At 46.4% G+C, this 25,418-nt stretch overlaps 1 protein-coding gene across 1 annotated transcript in view; it reads left to right on the plus strand.

Annotated features, from left to right (window-relative positions):
• Positions 1–379: 379 nt before the first annotated feature.
• Positions 380–25,418, plus strand: part of LAT2 (linker for activation of T cells family member 2) — a 42,719-nt gene continuing 17,680 nt past the window's right edge. Inside the window, 4 exon segments of the mRNA XM_069089147.1 lie at positions 380–616; positions 18,069–18,175; positions 19,264–19,300; positions 19,463–19,467. Coding sequence (XP_068945248.1) covers positions 405–616; positions 18,069–18,175; positions 19,264–19,300; positions 19,463–19,467 — 361 coding nt within the window. The 5' untranslated portion in view covers positions 380–404.

Here is a 25,418-nt window from a genome sequence, read left to right on the forward strand (position 1 = left end):
GGACTCTTCCCACAGAACATTCTGAGCCTGAGGGCCCAGGGCCTACAAGGGGGCCAAGACCCCACCATGAGAGCTCATGAGGCATCCCGGAAGGCCAGGAATGGAGGAAGAGGGGAGACAAGCAAGAGAGGACACTTGGGTGCCTCCTGGCAGATCAGACTGATGGAAGCTTCTCCCTGCCTCTCCTCCCTCCCGTCAGTCTCTCTCTCATCTTTGTCTCTGTCTCTCTTCTATTTTTCTGTCTCCGTCTCTCCTGTTTTCGTCCCTCTCTCTTTTTAACTCTTCCTCTTTCTGTTTATGTCTCCCCTCCCCCCCACCAAGGTCTCTCTTGTCTCCCCAGAGACTCTATTTTTATCTCTGCTTCTCCCCTCCTTTGGGTCTCGTTCACATTTCTTGGCCTCTGAATGTCTCCCCCTTCCGATGTCTCTGTGTCTCTGCTCTCCTTCATCTCTCAGCTGGCCAGTCCAGTGGAGGGGCGGATGTTTGAGGGGAGTGATTCAGAAGGTGACAGGAAGCCAGCAGCCTGCCTGCCATCCTTCTATATCGGTGAGAGCAGAGAGAGCAGGGAGCCAGAGCGATGGGCCTCCCGGAGTGAAGGCAGCTGGTAGGCCCCTAGGTAAGTGCTCCCCAGAAGAGGAAGGGGGTCCCACAGAGGCTGGAGGCTCACCCCCAGCAGCAGGACCTTCCCAGGGCTCTGCTCTTCTCTCAAAGGCAGGAGAGGGATGGGCGGCATTAGCAGACTGGGGTGCCAGGGCTGCCAGGAGTGATCCAGACCCCTGCCTCAGCCCTGTCCTTTAAGGAAGCCCCCAGCCAAGCAGCTTCTACCCAGGGGTAGCAGACAGGAGTGGAAGAGCCGGCTTGGGCACCATTGTTCCATTGTAGAGCAGCCCTGTTTCAGGGGGATGGCCCCGCTCCCTCTGTGTAACTTCGGGCAAATCACTTGCCCAGATGGGCCTCAGTCTTATCATCTGTAAAAGGAATAGGGTTGTACCCAGTGGTGCCCAAGGCCAGTCAGAGCTCTGAAGTGCTACGTTTCTATCAAGAGAAAAGCCCGCTCTGTGCAGGTCTGAGGGTACAAAGACAAAAATAAAAGAGGCCCTGCCCTTAAGGGGCTTATATTCTATCAGGAAAGACAGCTTGTGCATAGCTCAGGGTAGAGACTGGATCTAGGATTATGTTAGTGTGTTCAGGGAAGGGCGGCATTTTCTCTACAATTTAAGGCCTGGAAAGGCACCTGATTTGGCCTAAGGTCGTACAGCCAGATCAGATAAAGCCTAATGTAAGAGGTCGTGTTTCCAGCTGAACTCTGAAGGAAATGAGAGATTCCAAGAGACGGAGATGAGGTGGAAGCATGACAGGGATGGTGACGGCCAGGCCAAAGTCTCAGAGGAAGAAGATGAGGGCGTGAGTGAGCCTAGCTTGGCTGGACTATGGATTGTGGGCAAGGGATTCAAGAATGTACGTCTGGACAAGTAGGCTAGAGCCAGGTTGTAAAGGGCTTTAAGTGCCAAACACAGTGTATTCCCATGGGAGCCACCAGAGTCTGTTGAGCTGGGTAGTTACATAGTCAGATTTACACTTTAAGAAAGTCATTTTGCAAATTTGAAAATACATTTAATGGGGATGTACATTAAAGCCTGTATCAGGTTGCATGCCGTCTTGGGGAGGGGGAGGAAAGAGAGGGAGAGAAAATTTGGAGCTCAAAAGCTTGTAGAACTGAATACTGTAAACTAAAAATTAAAAAATTAATTAAATTTTTAAAAAGAAAGTTATTTTGGCAGCTGTGAAGAGAAAGGCAAGAGCGAAACCAAGGAGACCAATTAGGAGGTCATTACCAGAGCCCAAATGAGAGAGGATGCTAAGGCTCTGGGCCAATAGAGAGGAGAGAGGTGTTGGGGAGATGGCTGGCAGATTCTGTCACCTCATTAGGCCGAGGCATGGTAAGGGGATTGGGGCGGTAAAGGGTGGCTGAGGTTACAAGCTGGGGCGCCCAGGGAGAAGATTCGCCTGCCCTTTTCCACCATTTTATCTAGCATGTGCCCCCGAGGCTCACCTTGGAGTTCTCTGGGTCTCTGTCATGAGAATTTAGGGCAGAGTTTGGGTGAAATGCATGCCGGGACACTAAGATGGGTTAGGCTGGTTTACTGATACTCACGGTCCAGTGCAGCATAGAAAGGTACTGAAAGATACAGTCAGGATGTGCCAGAAGCAGCTCAAAACCCAGGGCGACGCAGCAAGTGCTAAAGATAGGGGTATGATTTATTGTTTGTTGATTGTCTAAATACAGGGGTGGGCCGGCAATCACACTTGAGGGCCTAGAGGGTCACACGTGGCCTCAAGGCTGCCCCTGAGGACCTAGAGGGTCACACATGTACCCTAGAGGGTTCTCTGCAGCTTTGTCAAACCCCATAAGTCTAGAGGTCTAGAGTTCAGGCTTGGCCAGCTGAAGTCCAGCCCAGACAGAGGCCGAGAATCTCCTAACTGCTGACCTGCAGAGGCCAGAGTAACCAAAGCACTATCTTAGCTGTAGAAGAGAATGCAACCTACACTCTGAAGGGAGTTAGTATTCACACTGATGAAAGTATAGGCGCTTGAATCACCAAAGTATTGAAAACTACATGAATGTATGAAATGATGCCACAACACCTGGTTTGAATCAATCAATCGACATTTATTAAGTGCTTGCTGTATGCCAGGCACTGTGCCAAGGGCAGGGGATACAAAAAGAGGCAAATGACAGTCCCTGCCCTCAGAGAGCTTACAGTCTAATGGGGGAGACAACACAGAAACAAATATACAGCTATATATAGGATTGAAGAAAAGAAAGCTATGTTTTTTTTAAAAGCACACAGGATTAAAGAGGTGATAAAATTAGTGATAATTAATCATTATTAATGATAATTAATAGAGAGAAGGCACTTTTTTTTAAAAGCATTAAGAGGGGTTGGGGAAGGCTTCCTGGAGAAGGTGAATTTTAGCCAGGACTAACAGGAAGCCAGGGAGGGCTGCAGGCAGATGGGAGGAAGGAGAACATTTCGGGGTGGAGAGGGGGCTCTGGCGGGGGGGAGAGGGAGTCAGAAAACACCAAAAGATGAAGGAGCCAAGAGATGAAGGGTCTTTTCTGTGAAACAGCCAGGAGGCCAGAGTCCCTGGATCTCAGAGTGTGTGTCAGACAGCAAGGGCTAAGGTAGAAGAGGGCTGGGTCATGAAGGGCTTTGAAGAAGGCCCCACTACTGGCCAATCCATGACTCACTCTCTCTAGTAAAGCCCACAGAGGTAGTCAGCGAGCCTTCAGTCATTCTCATTTCTGCCTTTCCTGTCCCAATCTATCTCTCTGCTGAACCCCAATCTTGCATCTTCAGACTCTGTAACTGGATGTCTAGTTGACATTTTAAACTCACCACATCCAACACAGATCTCATGATCTTTCCCCCAAACCCTCCCTCCTCCTACCTTCCCTATTACTGCAGAGGGCAACACTATCCTCCTGGGCCCAGGCTCACAACCTTGGAGGTACCCTGGGCTCTCCACTGTCTCCCCACCAGCCACATCCAAGCTGTGGCCAAGGCCTGGCGAGTCCCCTTTGTAGTATCTCCCCTCTGGTGCAGACCCTCGTGGCCTTCTGCCTGGACTAGGCCAACAGCTGTAGGGGCTGCCTGCCTGCCTGTCTCAAACACAAACTGCCCTGTTTGATATTCAAAGCCCTTCAGGACCCAGCCCCGTGCTACCTCTCCAGCCTTCTACATCTTGCTCCCCAACACACGCTCTTGGATCTGGTGACTGGCCTCCTGACTGTTCCCCATCCCTTGGCTCCTGGCCTTCCCTCATGCCTGGAATGCCCTCCCTCTGCTGAAATCCCATCTCCTCCGGAAAGTCTTTCCCAACCCCTGCTCACTCTAGCACCTTCCCCAGTTAATTACTTCCTATTTACCCTGTATTCAACTTGACTGTATATATTTGTTTGTCATATCCCCCCTTAGATTGTAAGCTCCTTTAGGGAGGGGACAGTCTTTTACCCCTTTCTGTATTCCCAGCACTTAGTATAGTGCTTAGCAGACAACTGGCATCTAATTAATATTTATTGATTGAGTGTCCAGACTGGGGTGATGGGATGGTGTGGAGGCTCCAAAGAGGGGGTCCCAACTTTCTCTGTCTGGGAAGAAGTCCTGCTTCTGATGTGAGGGAGAGTGTGAGCTACTTTTCAGGAGTTTCAGGATAAGGATCAGTGGGGAGTAAGGAGTGACCCTTAAGACCCCCTTGGCTTCCCAGGCCTCCTTTATACAGCTCCTGTTACTCTGCCCCATGCCTGGCTGTGTTTGGACTGACGATTCTGTAGGGTTGAGTGCGTCATCCCAGCCACAGACCACACAGACCCACGAGTGCAGGTATTCTTCGCTTTGAGGGGACTGTGGACCCCTTCTCAGAATTATGTTCTTTCAAATGTATAAAATACATAGGCTAACAAAAGAAATCAATATTTATTGAAATAAGCAAGTTTATGGATCCCAGGCCTTAGACCAGTGGGACTGCCCATGAGACCATGGGAGGGGAGCTTGCCACAGCCATTTGTAAGCCCAGTGGAGTAGAATCACTATCTTGGAAGCTTTCTCTGGGACCTGTGGGGTGGGGGGACAACTCTATTTTAAGGATGTGATATTTAAAAGAAACAAATTTGGAGCTAGCATTATATAGTAGAAAAAATATTGGACTGGGGTCCTATTTCTACTTGGATGATCTTGGATAAGTCACTTTCCTTATCTGGTCCTCGGTTTCCCTCTATGTAAAATGACGTATTTGAAGTAGATGGAGCCCTTCTTGCTCTGACACGTGGAGCATTCGGCATTGGGCGGCTTATATGACTCCAGAAGGCCAAGCTGATGCAGGTGTTGGCTAAGAGACCGTCCCCATGGCCCTTCCCCAAGCTGTGGGCTGAGCCCTGCCCTGCCTCCAGCCTGTTCCACCCTGGGCTTTCTTGTTCTCTCTGTCAACTTAGCTCATACAAAAACTGCTCACTTCCCTCTCTGCTATTTTGGCTCCCCAGGGGAACTGACAAAGCGAGGCCCACCTTCTCGCCTTGCCTGGTGTCTTCCTCGGGCCTTTTTCTCCCTACCCCCACCCTCCTGGGGATGGGCATCCTCTGCACCCAGGGCTTCCAGGGTGTGGGATTCCAGATTCCCTCCTCTTCCTCATGATTCAGACAGAAACCTTCCCTCTAAGTCCTGCCATCCCCCGCCCCAATCTCAAGGAGAGAGGCTCTGTCACCTCTGTTCTGGATGCTTCCTGTTTTGCATAGGTCTCCTTCTCTAGAGAATTTGTAAATCCCCAAATTCACTCCAGGGGGTACTTCACACAGAGGCCTCATTATTGCCTGCACCCTGCCCTGCATCTGAGGGCTCTCTCTGCATGAGTTCCTACATTGGGCAGCCGAGGCCTCTCCAAATGAGTGATTATTGGGCAACATGAGGGATTATTGGGTAACAACCTTCACCACAGGAAGAGGGACAGGGAGGAAGCCCATGCCAAGGACTGAAGTGCCTAGAGAAGATTTCTGTAAAGTCAGCTAAGTTAAGAATCAGTGATGGGAGAGGGGGGAGGCACCAAGCCAGATTTCAGCTTGTCCAAGGAGACATCTTACTGTGGGCCGGGCTTTGGAGATACACAGAAGGCAAAACAGCAGGTCCTGCCCTCAAGAAGCTTACATTAGCCTGAGCTATGGGACAAGGATGGCGTGGAGGCTCCGTGGGACAACAGCATGTAAATAACTAGATAAATGAGTAGGCCGAAGGCATTTTGGAAGGGAAAGGAAAAGTAGCTGTACAGGGATAGATAGGAAGGCCTTCTTCAGGAACTGAGTGTTGAAGGAAGATGGGGAAATTAAGAGGTGGAAATGCAGGCAGAGACTTCCAGGCATGGGGGACAGCCAATACAAAGGCATGGAGATGGGAGATGAGTGCTGGGTTAGAGGAACCACCAGACCAGTTTAGCTAGAATTCAGGGGTGGGAAGCCTGAGGCCTCGAGGTCACATGTGGCCCTCTAGGTCTTCAAGTGCAGCCCTCTGACTCGAAGGGCTGCACTTGAGGACCTAGAAGGCTATATGAGGCCTAAAGGCCTCAGATTCTCTACCCTGAGCTACATGTTAGAGTATATGGAAGTTAGAAAGATAGGAAGGGACAAAGGCATGGAGAGCTTTTCATTCCTAACAGATTCTAGTAGGGGGCCACTGGGCTCACTGAGCTGGGGGGTGGCCTGGTCACACTAGCATTTTAGGAAAACCATCGTGGAGCCAAATGGAATATGGATTAGAGTGGGGAGAGACTTGAGATGCGATGACCAATCAGAAGTTTATTCCAGTAGTCCAAGCAAGAGGTGATGGGGGCCTAAGGTGGGGTTGTAGTCGTATGCATTCAGAGAAGAGGGAAAGAAACAAGAGATTTGACAACAGATTGGATTGTTGGGGCAAGTGAGAAGGCAGGGACAAGGGAAGCTGGCCCACTGGGAAGACAGGGAAACACTAGAAATAGGAAGTTTTGGGAGGGCGGAAGAACTGGAGGGAGGGGCAGAAATGACAAGCTCTGTTATGGACATCCTGAATTTACAAGGCCTACATAACATCTTATTTGAGCAATCCCAAAACTGAATGATTGTGTAGTTCAGCAGAAGGCTAGGGCTGGTTGCACAGATCTGGGAATCGTTGCACAAAGATAATAATTGAACAAGACAGATTTCTAATTTCTAATTTACAAGAGAGATAATAATTGATCACCAAGCAAGAGAGTGTGGAGAAAAAAAAATAAAGAAAAGAGGGCCCAGGACAGAGCTTTGGGAGACACTCATATGTAGTAGGAGTGAAATGGGTAAAGAAAGAGCAAAATGGTCAGACACGTAAGAGGAAAACCAGGAAAGAGCAGTGTCATGCACAACCAGTGAGGAGAGAGTGCCCAGAAGGACCAACAGTGGCAAATCCTGAGACGTCCAGGCAATTGAGGGTGGAGAAAAAGCCGCTAGAGTCAGCCGTGAAGAGGTCAATGGGAATTTTGGAGAGGCCACTTTCAGTTGAGTGATGAGGTTGGAAGCTAGATTCTACAGGGGAGGGAGAATAAAGACCCTAACAAGGAGGAAAAGGCTTTAATTATTGATAGAGTTATGTACAAATGTCTATGCACGGAGAGATTCTCTAGCAAAAGCAAGTCTGTTGCATTCCCCAGGGAGGAAGGTTGGTAATGGCTTTGAAATTCTAAGAAGCAAACACAGGCTTGTGTGCATCATAAGAAAGACCTTACAAACCACAAACCAGATACTCTGAGAAGAATGGAGGCAGCCATAGTTTAAGGGGCCCTACGAGTCACAATTGGAAGGGGCAGAGCGGAGAGAACCAGCTTTTTGTAAACAAGTTCCATTTGTTCACTGGCCACATGGGCTTCTCTCTCTCCCCAAAAAGAGGTGTCAGCAAGGTAGTGACCACCTTGTGTCTGTGTGATGTTGGAAGGGTTAAGCTAGACATGAAGAATGAAAACAGTCCAGGCTGCCTTCCCTGGGCATTTTATAAATGCGACACATTTTTATTTTATAGATATTATTTCTTATTTATTGGTATTTACATGTTATATTAAATAATATTGTTAATTATGAATTATAATGACATTAATTATAGCAGCTAGCCATCTCTGTAACATGTAAAGTGCTTTATGTATATTATCTCATCCGATCTTTACAACAACTTTGTGACATATGGTCAAGAGACAAGTTAGGAAGTGTAAGCAGCCAAGGTGGGCTAATCTTTCTATTGACCCAGCAGTGAGAGGGCAGAGAGATACAAGATGGTAGCATGATGAAATAGCAGAGTGAACAGAAGTTTTCCAAGGATAGGGCAGACCTGAGCAGAGAGTATGGAGCCAATAAACAGATAAGGAAAATATAATTGATAATTAGAAAAACACAATTTAAAGCAGTTCTGAGGTTTTACCTCTACTAACGTTCTTGTCAGATTGATAAATATGACAAAAAAGAGAAATGACAATTGCTGGAGAGGCTGTGGGCAAACAGGCACCATCAGTGAACAACATTCTGTGAGTGCTCATTCACCTGGTTTAAAATCCACCTAAGTCATACTACTGTCGGCCCATCCTCCATGGAGCAGACACATCCATGTCTCCATCTTTCCCACAAGGCTAGAAAGACTTGATAAAATGCTTTGCTAAAATGTAGGTAGACTCTACTTGCTGTATCTTCCATGACCTCTAAGTGAGGACTGAAGAAGAAACCAGACTCTCAGCATCGCTTCCTTTTCTGGTTACTTATGTATCAACCCTTTTGTAACAGGGTCTAGATTTAAGCGCGTTCGGTCAACAGTGCCTTGTGGAAATAGCTAGAAAGAGAGAGAAAAGAAAAGACAGGCTGGGGAAAATGAGTTAAGAGAAGAAAGAGGACAGATGTAGGAAATGGACTAGGAATCTATCCCCTCTTCTTTCCCCTCCCAATCCCCTCCCCACACTGGCACCAGCCTCGATTTTGGTCTCCCTAGCTGATAGGGTTTTCTGAGAGTTGTGTGTGACATTGCAGAGTGGCACAGGGCAGTCGTGGGTACTACGCCAGCAGGTCGGAGGCTTGGGTTTGAGTCATGGTTGTACTACTAATTTGCTGTGTAACTTTGGACAAGACATTTTTCTTTTCTGGGGTTTTGTTTCTTCCTCCAAGGAGGGAGGCAGAGGAGGGAGATGGAAGAGATAATGAGGCAGAGACAGGCAGGGCAGGGGGGAGGGCAGAGAGAGAGACAGAGACAGAGACAGAGAGAGAGCAGGGAGGGAGCAAGGAGGGAGAGAAGGAAGGGTGAGAGGAAAAGGGAGGAAGAGCGAGAGGGAAGGAGAAGAGAGAAGGGAGAGAGAAGAGAGGAAGAAACAGGAATAGAGAAGAGAGGAGAACAGAGGAGGGGAGGGGTGAGGAGGAAAGAGGAGAGGAGAGGAAGCAAACACAAAATGATTAGACATGGTAAATATGAAACAGCTAGAAGAGGCAACAAGGCATAGTGTTGATCAATTGATTTGGGATCCGGGGACCTGGGTTCAAATCCTGACTCTGTTACTTTTTACCTATGTAACCTTGGGTAAGTTCACAGGCCTCAGTTTTCTCCTCTGCCAAAGGACAGCTCAGATGAGATGGCCTATGAGCTCCCTTCCAACATTAGGTCTACACTCTTGGGTCATTACAGTCTCCACAGCCTTCCCTTCTCCCCCGCCTTTCCTTCAAAGTGCTAGAAAAACCTATTCCTCCCCCCACAACATCTATTCATTAGTGACCAGACATTTATTAAGCTCCTTCTGTGGAACACACAAAGATGAGTAAGAGGGCAGGCAGTGTAACAAAAACTATTTTTTTTAGTCTAAATTTAACTTGGAAAAAATATACAGGCTGAGTTTAATGTTCTTCCATGAGTTACTCAGCCCTCCCAGATGTCACGTTAGTTGGAAAAGACTGTGCATCCTGGAATGCCACCTTCTGACTCACTCACCTCTTGCAAGGGATTCAAGAGAAGGGGAGATGCCAGGAATCTTTGGGTGCTCTGTGGGAGCACCTAACCCAGTGCTGGCTGGGGAAGAAGGGCACAGGCTTTTTCTCAGCCAGCAAGCTAGGAGGCCACCTGTATATTTAAATGAGTGGAACTGGAAAACATTGATTAGGCCCTTACTAGGCACCACATAGTGTGCCCAACACTGAGAATTGAAATAGAAAAACCAGAAAAGAAGGCTCCCTTTTCCACAAAACTCTCACCTCCTGTTGCCCGCATTTCCACTCTTAGGGTCTGTTCCTTTGTGTTGATAGGATCTAGAACAAAAGGGGCCTTACAGGCTTGAGGATGATGCCCTCAAGACATTCAAGTCATAATAGCCAGATGAGCACTTCAGGGTATGAAAGGAAGAAACAAGCATATTTATTAAATGCCCCTACTATGTGCCAGGTACTGTGTGCACTAAGCACTTTGTGAATATCTCATTTGATCTCAAAACAACCCTGGGAAGCAGGTGCTAATGTCTCCATTTAAAGTTGAGGAAACCAAGGTAGACAGAAGTCAAGTGATTTGCACCGAGTCACACAGTTATTAAGTCTGAGGTCATATTTGAACTCAGTTCTTCCTGACTCTAGGCCCATGGCTCTGTTTACTGTGCCACCAGCTGCTTCTGACTGGTAAATCTACAGCCTTGCCCTGGTCTATCAGTCCTCTGTAATAGAATTATCAGGTTTAGAGCTGGAAGGGTCCTTAGGGACCATCAAGTCCAATCCTTTTATTTTACAGAAAAGTTAACTGAGGCCCAAAAAGAGGAGGTTGCTTGACCAGGGCCACATAGTTAGTGATGTGGTAGAAAAATCACTCCTTTTGGAGTCAGCCTGAATTTGAATCCCAGCTTTGCTGCTTCTGGGGTCGGCTCCCCTTGTCCAACAAGAGCCCTTAACTATCCTCTCTCTGAATCCTTGGGGCTCAATCTAAATCTGGAAGGTGTGCCCAGCTTTTCTTGGCCCCTTCTCCTCAATCGGGAATCATTTCTATTAGACAGCTCTGCGGCTCAGTAGATAGACCACTGAGCTTGGGGGTCAACAAGATTTGAGTTCAAATGCAACCTCAGATACTTCCTAGCTGTGTGACCCTAGGCAAGTCACTTTGCCCCTGTTTGCTTCCATTTCCTCAACTGTAAAATGGAATCATAATAACACCTACCTCCCAGGTATTGTTGTAAGGATCAAATGAGATCTTTGTCAAGCTCTTAGCACAGTTCTAGCACATAGCAGGTACTTAATAAGTTACTTACATACTTTTATATGCTTATATGCTTCCTTTCCCCACTTCAGTAACAAACTCTCTTGTGAGTCAGAGTAGTTTCCAGGTTGGGTTTCCTTTTGTTATTCCTTCTCCTTTTTGGAGAATGAAATGATCATTTAAGGGAAATCACAAATTTATCCACCACTTAGCACCAACGTTACTACAAGATCTTCCTCCTTTACTAGGTTTATGATCTCTTTCCCAAATTCTTCATCTAATATCTCCTTCTGCTCAAGCAATCTGTAGTTTCCCTCACAAAAGCATGGCTTCCACCAGAAAGGGCCAGGATGTAGGCTCAGATCCATGGAAAGTGCCCCAGTCCAAGAGATCAGGGGGTTCCCTTGGCTACCCTCAATTTACAAACTGCAAATTTGTGAGGGATCTGATTCTTCAGTGTGAAGCACTCCCAGTGTGGAACTCTGCTCTATTAACTCAAGTCATAGACTCAGACTTTTGCCAAGGCACATAGAAGTTAGTTTTCTTTTTCAGGTGTCAGAGGTGGGATGTGAGCCTGTATCTTCCTGCCTTCTAGCTTAGCCTTCTGTCTGATAGCCAGGAAGCCTCCATTTTCAGTCTGGTTACTCTCTTCAGAAAGGAAGTGTGATAGTTTTGTGTGCCTTGTCCTTCATGAAGCAATGCCGACTTTTGATGACTGCTAGTTCCCTTTCTAAATGCTCACATCCCTTTTAAAATATCTGAAGATTTCTTTTTTCCTGGAATCAATGTTAAATTCACTGGGTTGTAGCCTGCAGTTTCTGCTCTTTTCCTCTCTTTAAAAATTGGGGCATTGGCCCTTCTCCAGTTATGTGACCCCTAGTTGAGCCATTATTTAACCCTCTTTGCCTCAGTTTCCTCATCTGTAAGATGAGCTGGAGAAGAAAACAACAAGTAGTCATAAACTAGTAGTTTACATCTTTTGAACTTTTTTCTCTGTCTCAGGGCACTTGAATTCACTCTTTAAATCTGAAAGTAGAAATTCCTTTCAACTCCATTTTGCTCCCATTATACCAATTGTGATCTATACTCATCAGCCTAAGGGCTTTACTTTACAAGACTGTAAGGGATTGGGTGGGCTGGTGAATTTTGGCCAACTTTGTTACAAGCAACAAAATGTCTGCCCTCCCTCGGCTTCTCATTTTGGATATGTGCAATCTTGGGTAAGTCACTTCTGTGAAAAGATTAATAATACCTGCCCTGGCTACCTTGAAAGTATGTGGTATGTAGATGAGAAATGGCTTCAAGCGCATTACATGGGTCATTGTTTTGATTTAGTTTGCGTTGGCCTCATTGACCCCACCCATGATCAAGTACCTCTCTGCCCTCCAAAGGGAGGCATCAACCACTAACTCTACTCCCAGCCTGAGTAGATTTTATCGATCAGTTGATGCCTGCCCATTTTAAGAGGGCCCCAGGTTGTATCCCCACTTTCAAATTTCTGAGAGGGGGCTAGGTTGTCAGCTGGAGGTTCCTGGGTTATGATGGCTTCATTTGTTTCTGGGGATGGAGAAAGGAGATCCCTTGATGGCCCTGGAAAGTGGTTCTTGGCCTCACTTAGATGCCCAATTGAAGGCACCCTGAAACAAGACAAGCAACCAGTAAAAAAAGTCTATGTGAGCTTTTTCTGCTTCTTGAAGTGACTGAAGCTAGCCTTCCATGGGGTAGGGTTGCAGGGGGTCCAGAGACAAGACAAAAATTACAAAAACACCTCCCAAAGCATCACTTAATTAGACTAATTTCCTGATATCAAAGGATCTTGGGAGTTGGAGGTGGGAGGTAATTTTGAAATGCTGGACCATCAACATGGGAGACAGCAATTGATCCAGAAGTCATGGAGTAAGGGGTTCTGGGTTCTAATCCTGACTCTTCCCCTTAGCACCTGTAAGTCCTGGGTCATTTCCCTCTTTCATAAAAGGAGGAGTTTGGATTAGTCCTGGCACTTTTTCTTGTATCCTGGACCCCTTTGGCAGCAGTCTGGTGAAGCCTATGGACCCCTTCTTAGAATAAGGGTCTTAAATTCACAAAATACATGGCATTAATAATCCTCCTGCAATCTGGTCAACCTGTTTAATTAGCAATTGTTAATCAATCAGTCAATGAAAGGGTTTACACATCAGTCTTGCCTACTATACTAATCACAAATGTCAAATTGAACATCTGAATCAGGAAGGTTTTACTGTGTTTTTATGGTGCCCTCTCTAGAAGCATAGAACTTGCCTCTCCAACTAAAGAGCCTTGTGGTACAGAAACTAGTCACCGTCTTTCTCTAAGGTTCCACCTCTATAGAATGAAAGGAGTGGCCCCTTTCCAACGCTGAAATCCTAGTCACGGCAAGAATGTAAATAAACAGCTAGGGACCTGCATGATGTGGGAACAAGAATGATAATTTGTCTTGACTCTTTCCCACTTCTCTCTCTCACTACCTGGCAACCCAAGGTCCTCCTGCTGTCCTCTCTGACCCTCTCCTTAGACTATCCCCAAATCACTCCCATCCCCTCAGCTGACTGATCTAATTTTTAAAATTCAAACCAAAGTGTGAATGACTGATAACCTTCAAAGTTAATGAAATTGATAAGGCAGAACCTAGTAGGACTTAGATTTATTTTCAAGATTTTTTTTAAATCCCAAGTGTTATTTTTAAATTTTTATTTTATTGTTTCAATGAACAAAAATTGATTTTCTCCTCTTCCCACTTCTCCTCCAGTGGAAAAAGAAAAAAAGAAATCCTCTGTATCAAATATGCTATTGAGTCAAGTCAAACAAACTCCCTCATGAGCTATGTCCAAAAAAGGTTTGCCCCTTTCTGTGCCCACTGGAGACCATCCCCTTTCTGTCTAGGGGTGGACAGCAAGCTGCAGCATTAAGATGTTAAATTTTAAAAGAACAACTGCGACCAGTTCAAATGATCTGCTGATTTGGTAGAATATGAAAAGGAGGGATTTCTGAGTGTGTCCCTGAGCCTGCTCTGTTCTTTTGGCCCAGAACAGACAAGCCCCCTTCTTTACTCCCTCACCCCCAATGTGCTCAATACATTTCTTGATCATCTTCTGAGAAGTGGCCAAATCTTTCCAAACTCCTTAGTCAGGTGTTCAAGGCTCCTCATAAACTGGTTCTAAGCTATCTTTCTAGTCTCATTTATCATTACTAGAGTGAAATGGAAGAGCCTCGATTTCAGAGTCAGAAGATATGATTTCAAATCCCACTCCTGATACTTACTGGCTGTATGATGTTGGGCAAGTCTATTCATCTCCCTGGGCCTGAGTTTGCCCATCTATAAATGAAGAGTTAGACTAGACAGCCTCTGAGGTCCCTCCCTTCCAACTCCAGAGCATTTTTCGTGCCTCCCCACTCTGCCCATGGGAATCTTAACCATGTTTCAAACCCCTGCTTAGATGCTTTTCAGTTCTGTTCAACCCAGGACATACACACCAAATCCCTGAACATTGGGGAGACAGCACATTTAGCTAAAGCTTAATCCTTGCCTTCCGGGAGCTTCCAATCTAGTAAAGAGATCTCTTTCTGCCTCTCTGTCTGTCTGGCTCTCTGTCTCTCTCTCTTTCTGTCTCTGTCTCTGTCTCTGTCTCTGTCTCTGTCTCTGTCTCTGTCTCTGTCTCTCTCTCTCTCTCTCTCTGTCTCTCTCTCTCTCTCTCTCTCTCTCACACACACACACACACACACACACACACACACACATTAACTATAATACAAAATAATACATGGGAAGGTAGGAAAGTGAGTTCTGATTGATGGAAATATCTCCCTTTCTACCCATAGGATGGAGTCATTCTTACTGGGGGTTATCATGGAAGACTGCCTGTAGAAGGTAGTATCTGAATTGGGGTTTAAAGGATGGGTGAGAATTCACCATGCCAAGGGAGCAGAGTATGGGGGGGCATTTGAGGCACAGGTGATATTAAACCCAAGGGCTAAAGGGAGAAAAGCATGTGATATGTGCAGGAGAGAGTGAGAAGTTCAGTTTGGCTGGAGCATAGAGTGCATGGGAGGGAACGGTATCAAAAGAGCGATGACAGATGGTGGGAGGCTTTGATAGCCAGGCTGGGAGTTTGACCAGGACTTAGGAGGCAAGAAGGCACCACTGAAAGGCTTTCAATGTAAGAATGATGGACAAGAAACTGTCTGGCAAGAGATTGGATCGGAGGAAGGGAGAGAGGGGTGGGAGGGGCAGCAACCCATTTTTCCATGTTTTTATTTTGTATATTATATGCGCCTACATACTAATTTATATATGTGTTGTCGCCCCTGTTAGATAGTAAGCTCCGGGCGGGGGAGTGAGGGGGGAACGCGGCTAGGTGGCACAGTGAATAGAGCGCCAGCCCTGGAGTCAGAAGGACCTGAGTTCAAATCTGGCCTCAGACACTTGACACACTTACTAGCCATGTGACTTTGGCAAGTCACTTAACCCCAATTTCCCTGCGCTCCCCCCTCAAAAAAAAAAAAGAAGGTAAGCTCCCTGAGGGCAGGGACTGTTTCATTTTTCTTTGTAGATAGAAGACTTCTGCAGAAGTCTGTCAAGAAGGATATAATAAAGGTTGTCAGTGGGGAGGTGGGGAGGGAACAGAGAAGGAAAGATGGAATGGTGGAGATGGTAGACTCATCTACAGTTGTCAACTAATTATTTGTGAGGGAAGAGGGAGGGGGAAGAGCCTGAAAGAACATCAAGGTTTTGAACATGAGAGACGAATCAGTAAGTCAGTCAATTAGTGAGCATTTATTAAACCTAGCATTGCGATAGATGCTCAAGATATAAAAATGAAACAGTTCTTGCCCTTAGGAAGCTTACATCCTAACATGTTGGAGATGGGGAAGGTGCTAAGAAAAGACTCCTTGGAGAAAGTGCTGTGGGAGCAGGGCTTCAAAGGAAACAAATGTCTCTAAGAGGCAAACTTGACCAGGAAGTGCCTTCCAGGCACAGGGGATGGCCAGAGCAAAGGCACAGAAGTAGGAAATGGAGCAGCAAAAAGTCAGTTTGGCTAGGCAACAAGTGCAGGGAAGTATTATGAAAAAAGGAACAGAAACAGAGAAGGCAGAAAGAGAGACAAGTTTGGGGAAGAAAAGTGGCAAAGTTGGTTTGGGATGTAACATATGCATATACAGTAGATATCCAGGCAGAGGTATCCTGTGATCATAATACTTGACATTTAGAGTCAATTAGTCAGTAAACATTTACTAAGCATCTATTGTGTGCCACGCACTGAGATAAGAGATGAGTATACAAAGAAAGGCAAAAGACAGTCCCTGCCCTCAAAGAGCTTACAGTCTAATAGAGGAGACAACGGGCAAACAGCTATGTATAAACCAGCTAGAGACAGGATAAATTAGAGATAATCAGCGGAGGGGAGACCCTACCATGAAGCAGGGGATGGGGAAAGGCTTCTTGTAGAAGGTGAGATCTTAGCTGAGACTTGAAATAAGCCAGGAGGTGGAGAGGAGAAAGGAGAGACTTTCAGGCATGGAGGACAGCCAGAGAAAATGTAAAGTCGAGAGATGGAGGGTCTTGTTTAAGGAACAGAAGGCCAGTGTCACTGGGTTAAAGAGTATGCAGTGGGGTATAAGATGGAGGATGATTGGAAAAGTGTGACTTTTGTATTTGATCCTAAAAGTAATAGGGAGCCACTGGAATTTATTGAGTAGATACGTGGCATGTTTGGACCTGAGATTTGGTAAGATTAATTTGGCAGCTGAGTGGAAGATGGATTGGAATGAGGGGGAGACCTGAGACAGGCAGACACACACACACACACACACACACACACACACACACACACACACACCAGCAGCAGCAGCTATTGCAGTAATCTAGGCACGAGGAGATGAGGGACTGGACCAGGATGGGGGGCAGTGTCAGAAGAGAGAAGGGGGTGTATTGGAGAGATGCTGCAGAGGTGAAATGGACAAGAAATGCTACAGAGGTGAAATTGACAAGGCGTAACAATAAATTGGATGCAGGAGTGTGAAAGATAGTGAGGAACCCAGGCTGACAACCTACATTGGGAGCCTAAGGAACTAGGAAGATGGTGGTACCCTTGAGGGTAATAGAGAAATTAGGAAGGAAGAGGGTTTTGAGAAGAAAGATAAGGAGTTCAGCTGGGGGCATGTTGAGTTTAAGATGTCTATGAGACATCCAGTTAAAGATGGCTGTCTAATAGGCAGTTGGAGATTCAACAATGGAGGTCAGCAGAGAGGTTTACAATGATACTCACAACAATGGGTACTATTTTATATACCAATAAATGGCAGGATCTGAGCCCAGGCCTCCATTACTCCAGGCAGTCAGCCCTCTACCTACACCATGCTGCTATTTAATTGTTGGGGTCTGGAGCTCAAGAGAAAGCGCATGGCTAGGAATGTTGGTTTGTTCATCATTGGTGGAGAGGTGACAGTGACTATAACAGGATATATATATATATATACATATATATGTATATATGTGTGTGTGTATATATGTATTGCAGATGTGTACATACACACACATATATATGTGTGTATGTGTGTTTATATATAGTTGGCAAAGGAATGAGCAGAGAGAGAACAGAAGAAGCTGGAGGAGATAGGAGAAGAGGTGCTCCTGTGACCCCATGACCTGCTACTTGTCTTCCAAGCTCTCTTTGGGGACACACACCCCTGACTAAACCATTACAAGAGAAAAAAAATTTTTAATTGTTTGGTCCAAACTTAGGATTTCTTTGGAATAGGGAACTCCCTGCAAAGAAACCCCCTCCACCAACGCAGGTCAGCATCTTGTTTCAAATTGGAGAGTTGCTTAACCCGGACCTCAATTTCTTCATCTGTAGAATGAAGGGGGATTGAATAGAAGCCTCTGAAGACCTTTCCTTCAGAGCCTATGTATGATCCCATGATCCTGACACTTCACCTTTCCAGGCCTCAGTTTCCTCAGCTGTAAAATGTGGAAGTTGGTCCTTTCAGCTCTCGACCTGTGACCCCCTGATATCTTCAGCTTAGAACATCAGAATTGCCTGGAACAGTGATTTGCCCAGGGTGACATAGCCAGGTTGTATCAGAAGCAGGACGAACCTGGCTCTCTCTTACAGAACTATTCATAGAGATAGACAGTCTGGAAAGCCAGAGAATCAGAGGAGCTTCTATGGCATTTTGGAGGAGAGCATGGGAATCCCAGGAGAAGGTTTCCTAGAGCCTTGAAGGCCCTCCCCAGCCCCAGGAAGAGAGCAGGGGGCTCCTTCCCCTCCTCAGGTCACCGAGTCTTCTGGGTTCATATTGCAGGCAGAAGACTCCCAGAGACATGGACCATGCTGAGCTGCTCGGGGCGGGAGCCACCCTTCTGCTGCTCGGGGCTGTGGTGGGCATGTGCGTGTGGTGCCCCCGCTTAGGTAAGGCATCCAAGTCCCCCAGGCTCCCCCTACTCAGGTCCTAGCTCTCTATCCCTGCCCGTCAGCCCCTGGACAAACCTGCTCTGCTACTGTGCCCTTAAAGGGAACGAAGGAGGGCCTCCTTTCCTCCCTGATCCTCCCCAGTGGAACAATAGGCTCTGCAGGGAGCATGAGGGAGAAGTGGAGCTCCTCTGGCCCGGACTAATAACAATAATTATTATGGTTATCATATATATTCTCTCATTTGATCTTCATAACCCTGGGACGTAGGTGCTGTCACTATCCCCATTTTACAGATGAGGAAACTGAGGCGAACAGAGGCTAGCTGGTTTGCCCAGGGTCACCCAAGTTAGTAAATACTTGAGGCTGGGTTTGAACTCAGGTCTTCCTGACTTCAGGCCCATCGCTCTGTCCACTGCACCCCCAGCTGCCTCTAAGGTCCCTTCCAGCTCCAAGGCTAGACTTTTCTTCCAGCAGAGGCTGATGACCACATGACATGTTATGCTGGGGATTCCTTGTGGGGGATGAATTGAATTGGATAGCCGCTGAGGTCCCTTCCAACTCTCAGATTCTGGGACCTTGTAATCTTCACTGTCTGCTCTGGGCTCCAGCTTTCTCTCCTATAGAATGATAGGGAGAACCAGGAAGTGAATCAAGCAATTATTAAAAGCTTCCTGTGTACCAGGTACCATACTGGGTCGGACTCAGTGACCTTGACTAAAGTTCTCATCCTTTCCATCGAATGGAGTGGGAAGAGATTATAGAGGCCATCCAGTCCAACCCCTTCATTTAGCAAAATAGAAAACTGAGTCCCAAAGAAATGAAAGGACTGGTAAGTAGCAAACTCAGGTTTTGAACCCAGGACACTTGGTTCTAGATTCTCCCCACTCAGTGCCTTGAGGACGCACTCTTTGGGGTCTTTGTCCTAAGGACCACTGTTCTACCTCACATGTCCAGTCCGGATCCCTCTGACCCATGTCCTGCCCTAGAGCCTACTCCTGAGGGGCAGCTCCCCCAGGCCAGGCCAACCCTCACCACCAGATCCAGAGGCACCTTCCCAGCTCCTAATGTGGAATTTGTTCTTCCAGGTACGAGAAGGTCCAAGCAGATCTTTTATGAGCAGAGGTATCTGTAAGTCTATTCCTGCTTGCTAAGCCTACTCTAAGCTCCTGCTGGGGCCATGGCATGACACAGGCTTTCAACTCACACATCCTTTCCCTGCGAGCTTCTGCATAGATGAGTGACCATACATTTTCGGTGTATTGAACCCTCATTCTGCCCTTACAGCCTGGGTGACCATGGACAAGCTGCTTAATAGCTAACATTTCAACAGCATCTTATGGTTTGCTATATAAATAATACATAAACATGTGTGTGATGCTCACAAAAATTTTGAGAAGTTCAGTCATTTCAGTTATATCCAACTCTTTATGACCCCATTTGGGGTTTCCTTGGCAAAGATACTGGAGTGGTTTGATGTTTCCTTCTCCAGCTCATTTGACAGATAAAGAAACTGAGGTAGAGGGGGGAAATGACTTGCCCAGGGTCACACAGCTAGTAAGTGTCTGAGGCTGGATTTGAACTCAGGAAAAGGAGTCTTCCTGACTCCAGGTCTGGTTCTCTATCCACTGTGCTTCATGGCTTCTCTGTCCCCATGGGATGACTTGCCCAGGGATTCACAGCTAGTAAGTGTCTGAGACAGAGTCAGACTGAGCACTTTCTGATTCCAAGTGCAGAGCTCTAACCACTGTGATACGCTGCCTCCCTGCTCTGGGCCTCAGTTTCCTCATCTGTAAAGTGAGAGGTTAAATGAGGTGACCTCTGAAGCCCCTTCCCACTCTACTGCATGTTTGTCTGTATATATCTAGACCCACTGTGCACCTGCATGCATGGCGGGCGTGCCTACACTAATATACTCAAGACAGACAGAAGATTCATCCCTACCATGTTTCTCCTGGCCCCTGTTGGTCCAGATCTCCTCTTCTGGATAAGGAAAAATGCTTCTAGGCTTAGTCTTGAGCATCCTAGACCGGTGACCCCAACTGACACCACAGGCCTCCCGTCTCACTGACTCTGCAGAGCCTTCTGCACTTGGTGCTGCCATTTTTAGCACCTACTCCAAGCTCCAAAGCCTGCAGCCAGCATCATCAGTGAACCCCAAATCTGGACAAGCAGCAGGTCATAGGGTCACAGGAGCTGGGAGGGACCTCTGATACTCTCATCTTCCAGATGGGGAAACTGAGGCCCATGGGGGTGAAGGGATTTGCCCAGGTTCACAAGTCAGGACCCTGGTGCTAGAATTGGAAGGGAACTTAGAGGCCACTAAATCCAATATTTGATGGAGGGAGGGAAGGAGGAAGAAAGAAAGAAAGAAAGAAAGAAAGAAAGAAAGAAAGAGAGAAAGAAAGAAAAAAAAAAGAAAAGAAGAAAGAAGGAAAGAAAGAAAAGAGAGAAAAAAAGAGAAAAAGAAAAGGAGGGAGGGAGGAAGGGAAGAAAAGAAAAAATGAAGAAATGTAAATTAATATTTCTTAAGCTTTTTAAAATTAAGACATTGGAGATTTAACTCATATCAAATGAGATACTGCTTTGCAAAAGTTAAAGAATTATATACATTCTAGCCATCATCATCAATATCATTCTTCCAATATAGCAGCCACCACCTGACAGCCAGAGAACCTCTTCAAGTCAAAAGTCACAACCTCTGACCTAGCTGGCCACCATTAAAGGAAGGATAGAGTTTTAGGGCTCTTTCTTTCCTTTTCTGCTTATGTTAATTGTCAACCCTGTAGACTTTCAGCCAGAACTCTCAGTCTCAATGCCAATTGACTCTGTGTTCCACTTGTCACTGCTCCCTGCTCAGAAGTTCCTCATTGACAAATGCCTGACTCCCTGGGGCATTTCAGACAATGCCTAGTTCCCTGAGAGGGCTGTACACCCAAGGAGCATACTGAGACTTCAAACTCTACACCTCAGAGCTGTTCATTCCTCTCTTTATCTTCATGCACACAAAGCCTTGTCCTTGGCAGCCAGGGTGGCTCACAAGAAGGAAGAATGGGTCACAGAATCTCAAAGTTAGAAAGGATTTCAGAGACCATGCAATCCAGCTTGTGCCTGGCCAAGAATTCTCTGGTCATCACTGCCAACACTGTGTGGGAGAGGTGGGCTTGGAATGTAGATTCCAAGCATCTTTCTTTGACACTCCACAGAGTGCCATATTCTGCCCTTGGTCTGATCATATTTTAGGAGTATAGATCTGGAAATGGAAGGAACCTCAGTGGCCATCTAGTCCAAGCTCCTCACTTCACAAAAGAGGAAACTGAGGCTAAAAGGGTGGTGATTTGCCCAAGGTCATAAAACAGTAAATATCTGAGACTGCTCTTATAGACACTCAGTAAACATTTGTTGAATTGATGAGAAGGGATACAGATCAGAAGTCTAAATATGGAATCATAGAGTTGTGTAATACAACCCCTCCATTTTACAAATGGGAAAACTGAGGTTTTAGGGGTGACTTGCCCAAACCAGCTTCTGTAATTCCTACCAATGTTCTTTCCACTGTATTTATCTTGAGACTGGTGTCTCTGAAGCCACTGAACTGTATCTAGGTTCATAATTGCTCCCCTGTATCTCTTCCCCAACCCCTCAACTTGCACCATTCAATCAGATTTCTTGGTAACACCTTCATGACTATGTTGTTCTCCTGGGCTCTTAGTACTACTTCTCCCAGGGTTCCCTGCTGTCTTTGTAAAGGCAGGCTCAGATCTGAACTCTCAGTTCCCTGACCTGCTCTCCTGTCCCATTGGGCAAACCCAGAAATATGACATTCAGGTCCAACCTTTATGTTCAGTGATGAGGGCTGTGGAGGCAGACGAGGCTGACTGTGTGCTGACCCCAGGACATTCCATCCCCTCCCCCCAGTTCTCTTTTTTGGGGGGGAGGAGGTCAGGCAATCGAGGTTAAGTGACTTGTCCAGGGACACACAGCTAGTAAAGTGTCAAGTGTCTGAGGCTAAATTTGAACTCAGGTCCTCCTGACTCCTGGACCAGCTCTATTGGCAACAATATCTCATCTCACCGCCCCTCCCCCATTTCTTTTTAACAAAATTCCATAGAAGGGTTTCTCTTGCTTGCCTTTTGCCTCTGGCCAGTGTAGAAGAAAACTCTGCTAATTAAGTTCTGGCCAATTCACTCTCTACCATAATGACCTGAAATCTACACCCTCCCCCCACCAAAAAAAAAAAAACCCACAAAAAACCCCACAACCAAATCCCAACTTGAAACCAAAAACAAAAACAAAACCCAACTGTGTGTGAACACCGTCTAACAGTAAAAGACTAAACTGAAATCCTACTGTGGGCTAGGAGACTATAGAGAAATGAAGTTTGGAATGCTGATACGGAAACCAGAGGACCTGAGTTTGAATTCTGCTTCTGACACTTCCTACCTGTCGGTCCGTGGTCCGTCACTAAACTCTGGGTCTCACTTTCTTCATCTGAAAAATGGCAGGGTGGGACAGGATCAGGGCCTCTGAATCTCTTTTGTGCCACGGACCCCCTCTGGCAGCAAATAGACTTTACTGAAACATGGGTGGCAATAATAAAAAAATGTTCCCAGAGCCCAGGTTAATTACCCTGAACCAGGAGAGCTCTTAAGGCCTCCCTGGTGTTAGATCTAAGATCCTCTGGTCCTAAGACACAGCAGTAAAGGACATGGCAGATCCCATGGGGTCCACTGTCCATTCAGTGACCGTCCTCATGTGAGAAAGTCAGTGTGGGAGTATGTGTGTCTAGAAACGGCTTGGGGAACCAGTGTCCATGCACATCCGCCACCCTCGCCCTCTCTCATTTCCTTCTGCAACTGAAAAACCACAATTAGATGTCAAGATAAAGGGAGCCCCACACCCACCCCAGCCGAGGTCTGCAGATGCCTGGCTGGCCTGGCTCTGAGAACCCCCGAGGAGGGAAGAAACAGAACTTGCTGGGAGCTGGGCAAAAATCAGATGCAGTTTGGAGAGAGAAATGAGGAAATAGAGGAGAGGAGAGAAGCGGGAGCTGGACTTGGTACAGGGAACTCCCAGGTGGGGAAACTCCCTCTACCAATGCAGGATGGCCCCTTTTCTGCAATTAGTCTTAGCCGTCTACAGCATTGCAAGGTGAAGTGATTTACTTAGGGACACACAGCCAGTATGTGTCTGAGGTTGGATTTGAGCTCAGATCTTCCTGGAGTTAAGATCGGCTCTCTATCCACCATAGACATGGTCTCTCTAGAAATCTAGATATAGGTGTATATGATAAAGATATGAGTGATACAGATACAGCTAAAAGGGGAAAGGGGAATGGGGAGACAAAGGAGGGAGAGGAGAAGAGGGGAGGGTAGTAGGGAGAGGAAAGGGAAGGGAAGAAGGAAGGAGAGGAGAGATCAAGGGAAGAAAGAGGAGAGGAGGGGAGGGGAGGAAGACTATCCCTAAAATGGACATTCTGGGGAAAGAAAAGTGAGAATCTCAATGCGTAAGAATGACAATTGCTATCAGGGGGAGAGGTGAGTCAGACCTTGGAGCCCATGGTCCTGTCTATTCAAAGAAAGAGGCACTTGGTAAAGGACCATTTGGAATCCACGAATGCCAAAGACAGTCATTTCCTGTCTTGTGGGTGGTTTGGACCCAAGCAGTGACTCACTCTAGACCTTGCCTGGTTGTCTGGATCTAAAGTTCTGATACTTTTTGTTGCATCATAAATAACCCTGAGGTGCCCTTGGATACAACAAATAAAATGTGAGACCACGATACAACCAGTGAAATCTCTGGGCTGCCCCGACATGAAGAAATGGCAGTTCACTTATCACCAAAAGTTCCAGATAAATGTCACTAATTAGGAATAACTAGGTGTGGGGAGAGTGAGGTCAGATTCACTAACAATTATAATAAATCAGGATATTTATAAGGAAATGCTGGGTAGGTTCTAGAGACACAGGAATGTGCAGCATTCACTGCTGCAACTTTCTAGAAGTTTCTAGGTTTTCTAGAATTTTTCTAGAATTCTTTTGGATGGATAGATTGGTGGATGGACAGACAGATGGACAGATGGATCAATGGATGGATGGACAGGGAGGACAGAGAGCAGAGAAAGAAAAGAGGGATGGATTGGGGGGAAGGAATAGGGAAGAGGGATAAGTGGAAAGGAAGGACAGAAGGGAGGGATCAATACAGAAGACATGTAAGCTCCTTGGGGGCATAGATTGTTTCACTTCTGCTTTCTAGAATCTTTTTGGATAAAGCATTCTGGAGTTAAGCAGGAAAAGTGACAAAAAAAAGCCTGCATTTGACCATTAATTCCATTACTGGAAATATCATCTGAAGTTGTTAAAAAGCAAATGAACAAAGGAAGCTAGTTATCTACTCAGAGATTCCCATGGTGCATTGGGTGCAACTCCAAAAGGCTGAAAAGCGATCAAGATGGCCCCCACTGGGGGAAAGGTCAGATAAATACTTGGAGGTATGTGACTGTAATGGAATGAATACTTCGATGCCATTAAGACTGCCAAGTATTAGGAAACTAAGGAAATCTGGAAAGACTTTTGTACATTAATAAATTACCTTTAACTATTGCAAATTGAGAAAAGCAGAATCATGACTAGGGAATTCAGGAACATCCTACCATATAATAGGAAAAGTGCTTGGAAATGAATGGACAAAGAACCCTGATAGAAACATGGGGGGGGGGGGGGGGGCCGAGGGCGGGGGCCGAGGGACATGAACAGTTGTGTATTTGATACAGTCAGTCACAAAGCTTTTAATGAGCCCCTTCTGTGTACCAGGCACCTGTGCTGGGTGCAAGGGATACAAAAGCAGAAGTGAAACAATCTATGCCCCCAAGGAGCTTACATGTCTTCTGTATTGATCCCTCCCTTCTGTCCTTCCTTTCCACTTGTCCCTCTTCCCTATTCCTTCCCCCCAATCTATCCCTCTTTTCTTTCTCTGCTCTCTGTCCTCCCTATCCATCCATCCATTGATCCATCTGTCCATCTGTCTGTCCATACATCCATCTATCCATCCACCCATCCATCCCTCTTCCCTATCCTTCCTCTCCCCCTCTCCTCTTTCCCCCTTTTCTATCCATCTCCTCTATCTCTCCTCTGTGTCTCTCATCTCTGACCTTCCTCTCCATTCATCTGTTCTCTTTCTGTTTTCTTTCTCTCCCTCTTCTCTGTCCTTTCTCTCCATCAATTTCTCCTCTGCTCCCAGTCTC

The sequence above is a fragment of the Petaurus breviceps genome, unplaced genomic scaffold (assembly GCF_028583685.1).
Source record: "Petaurus breviceps papuanus isolate PSGF00001 unplaced genomic scaffold, PetGlider_PUasm1.0 186, whole genome shotgun sequence".
Taxonomy (NCBI): Eukaryota; Metazoa; Chordata; class Mammalia; order Diprotodontia; family Petauridae; genus Petaurus; species Petaurus breviceps.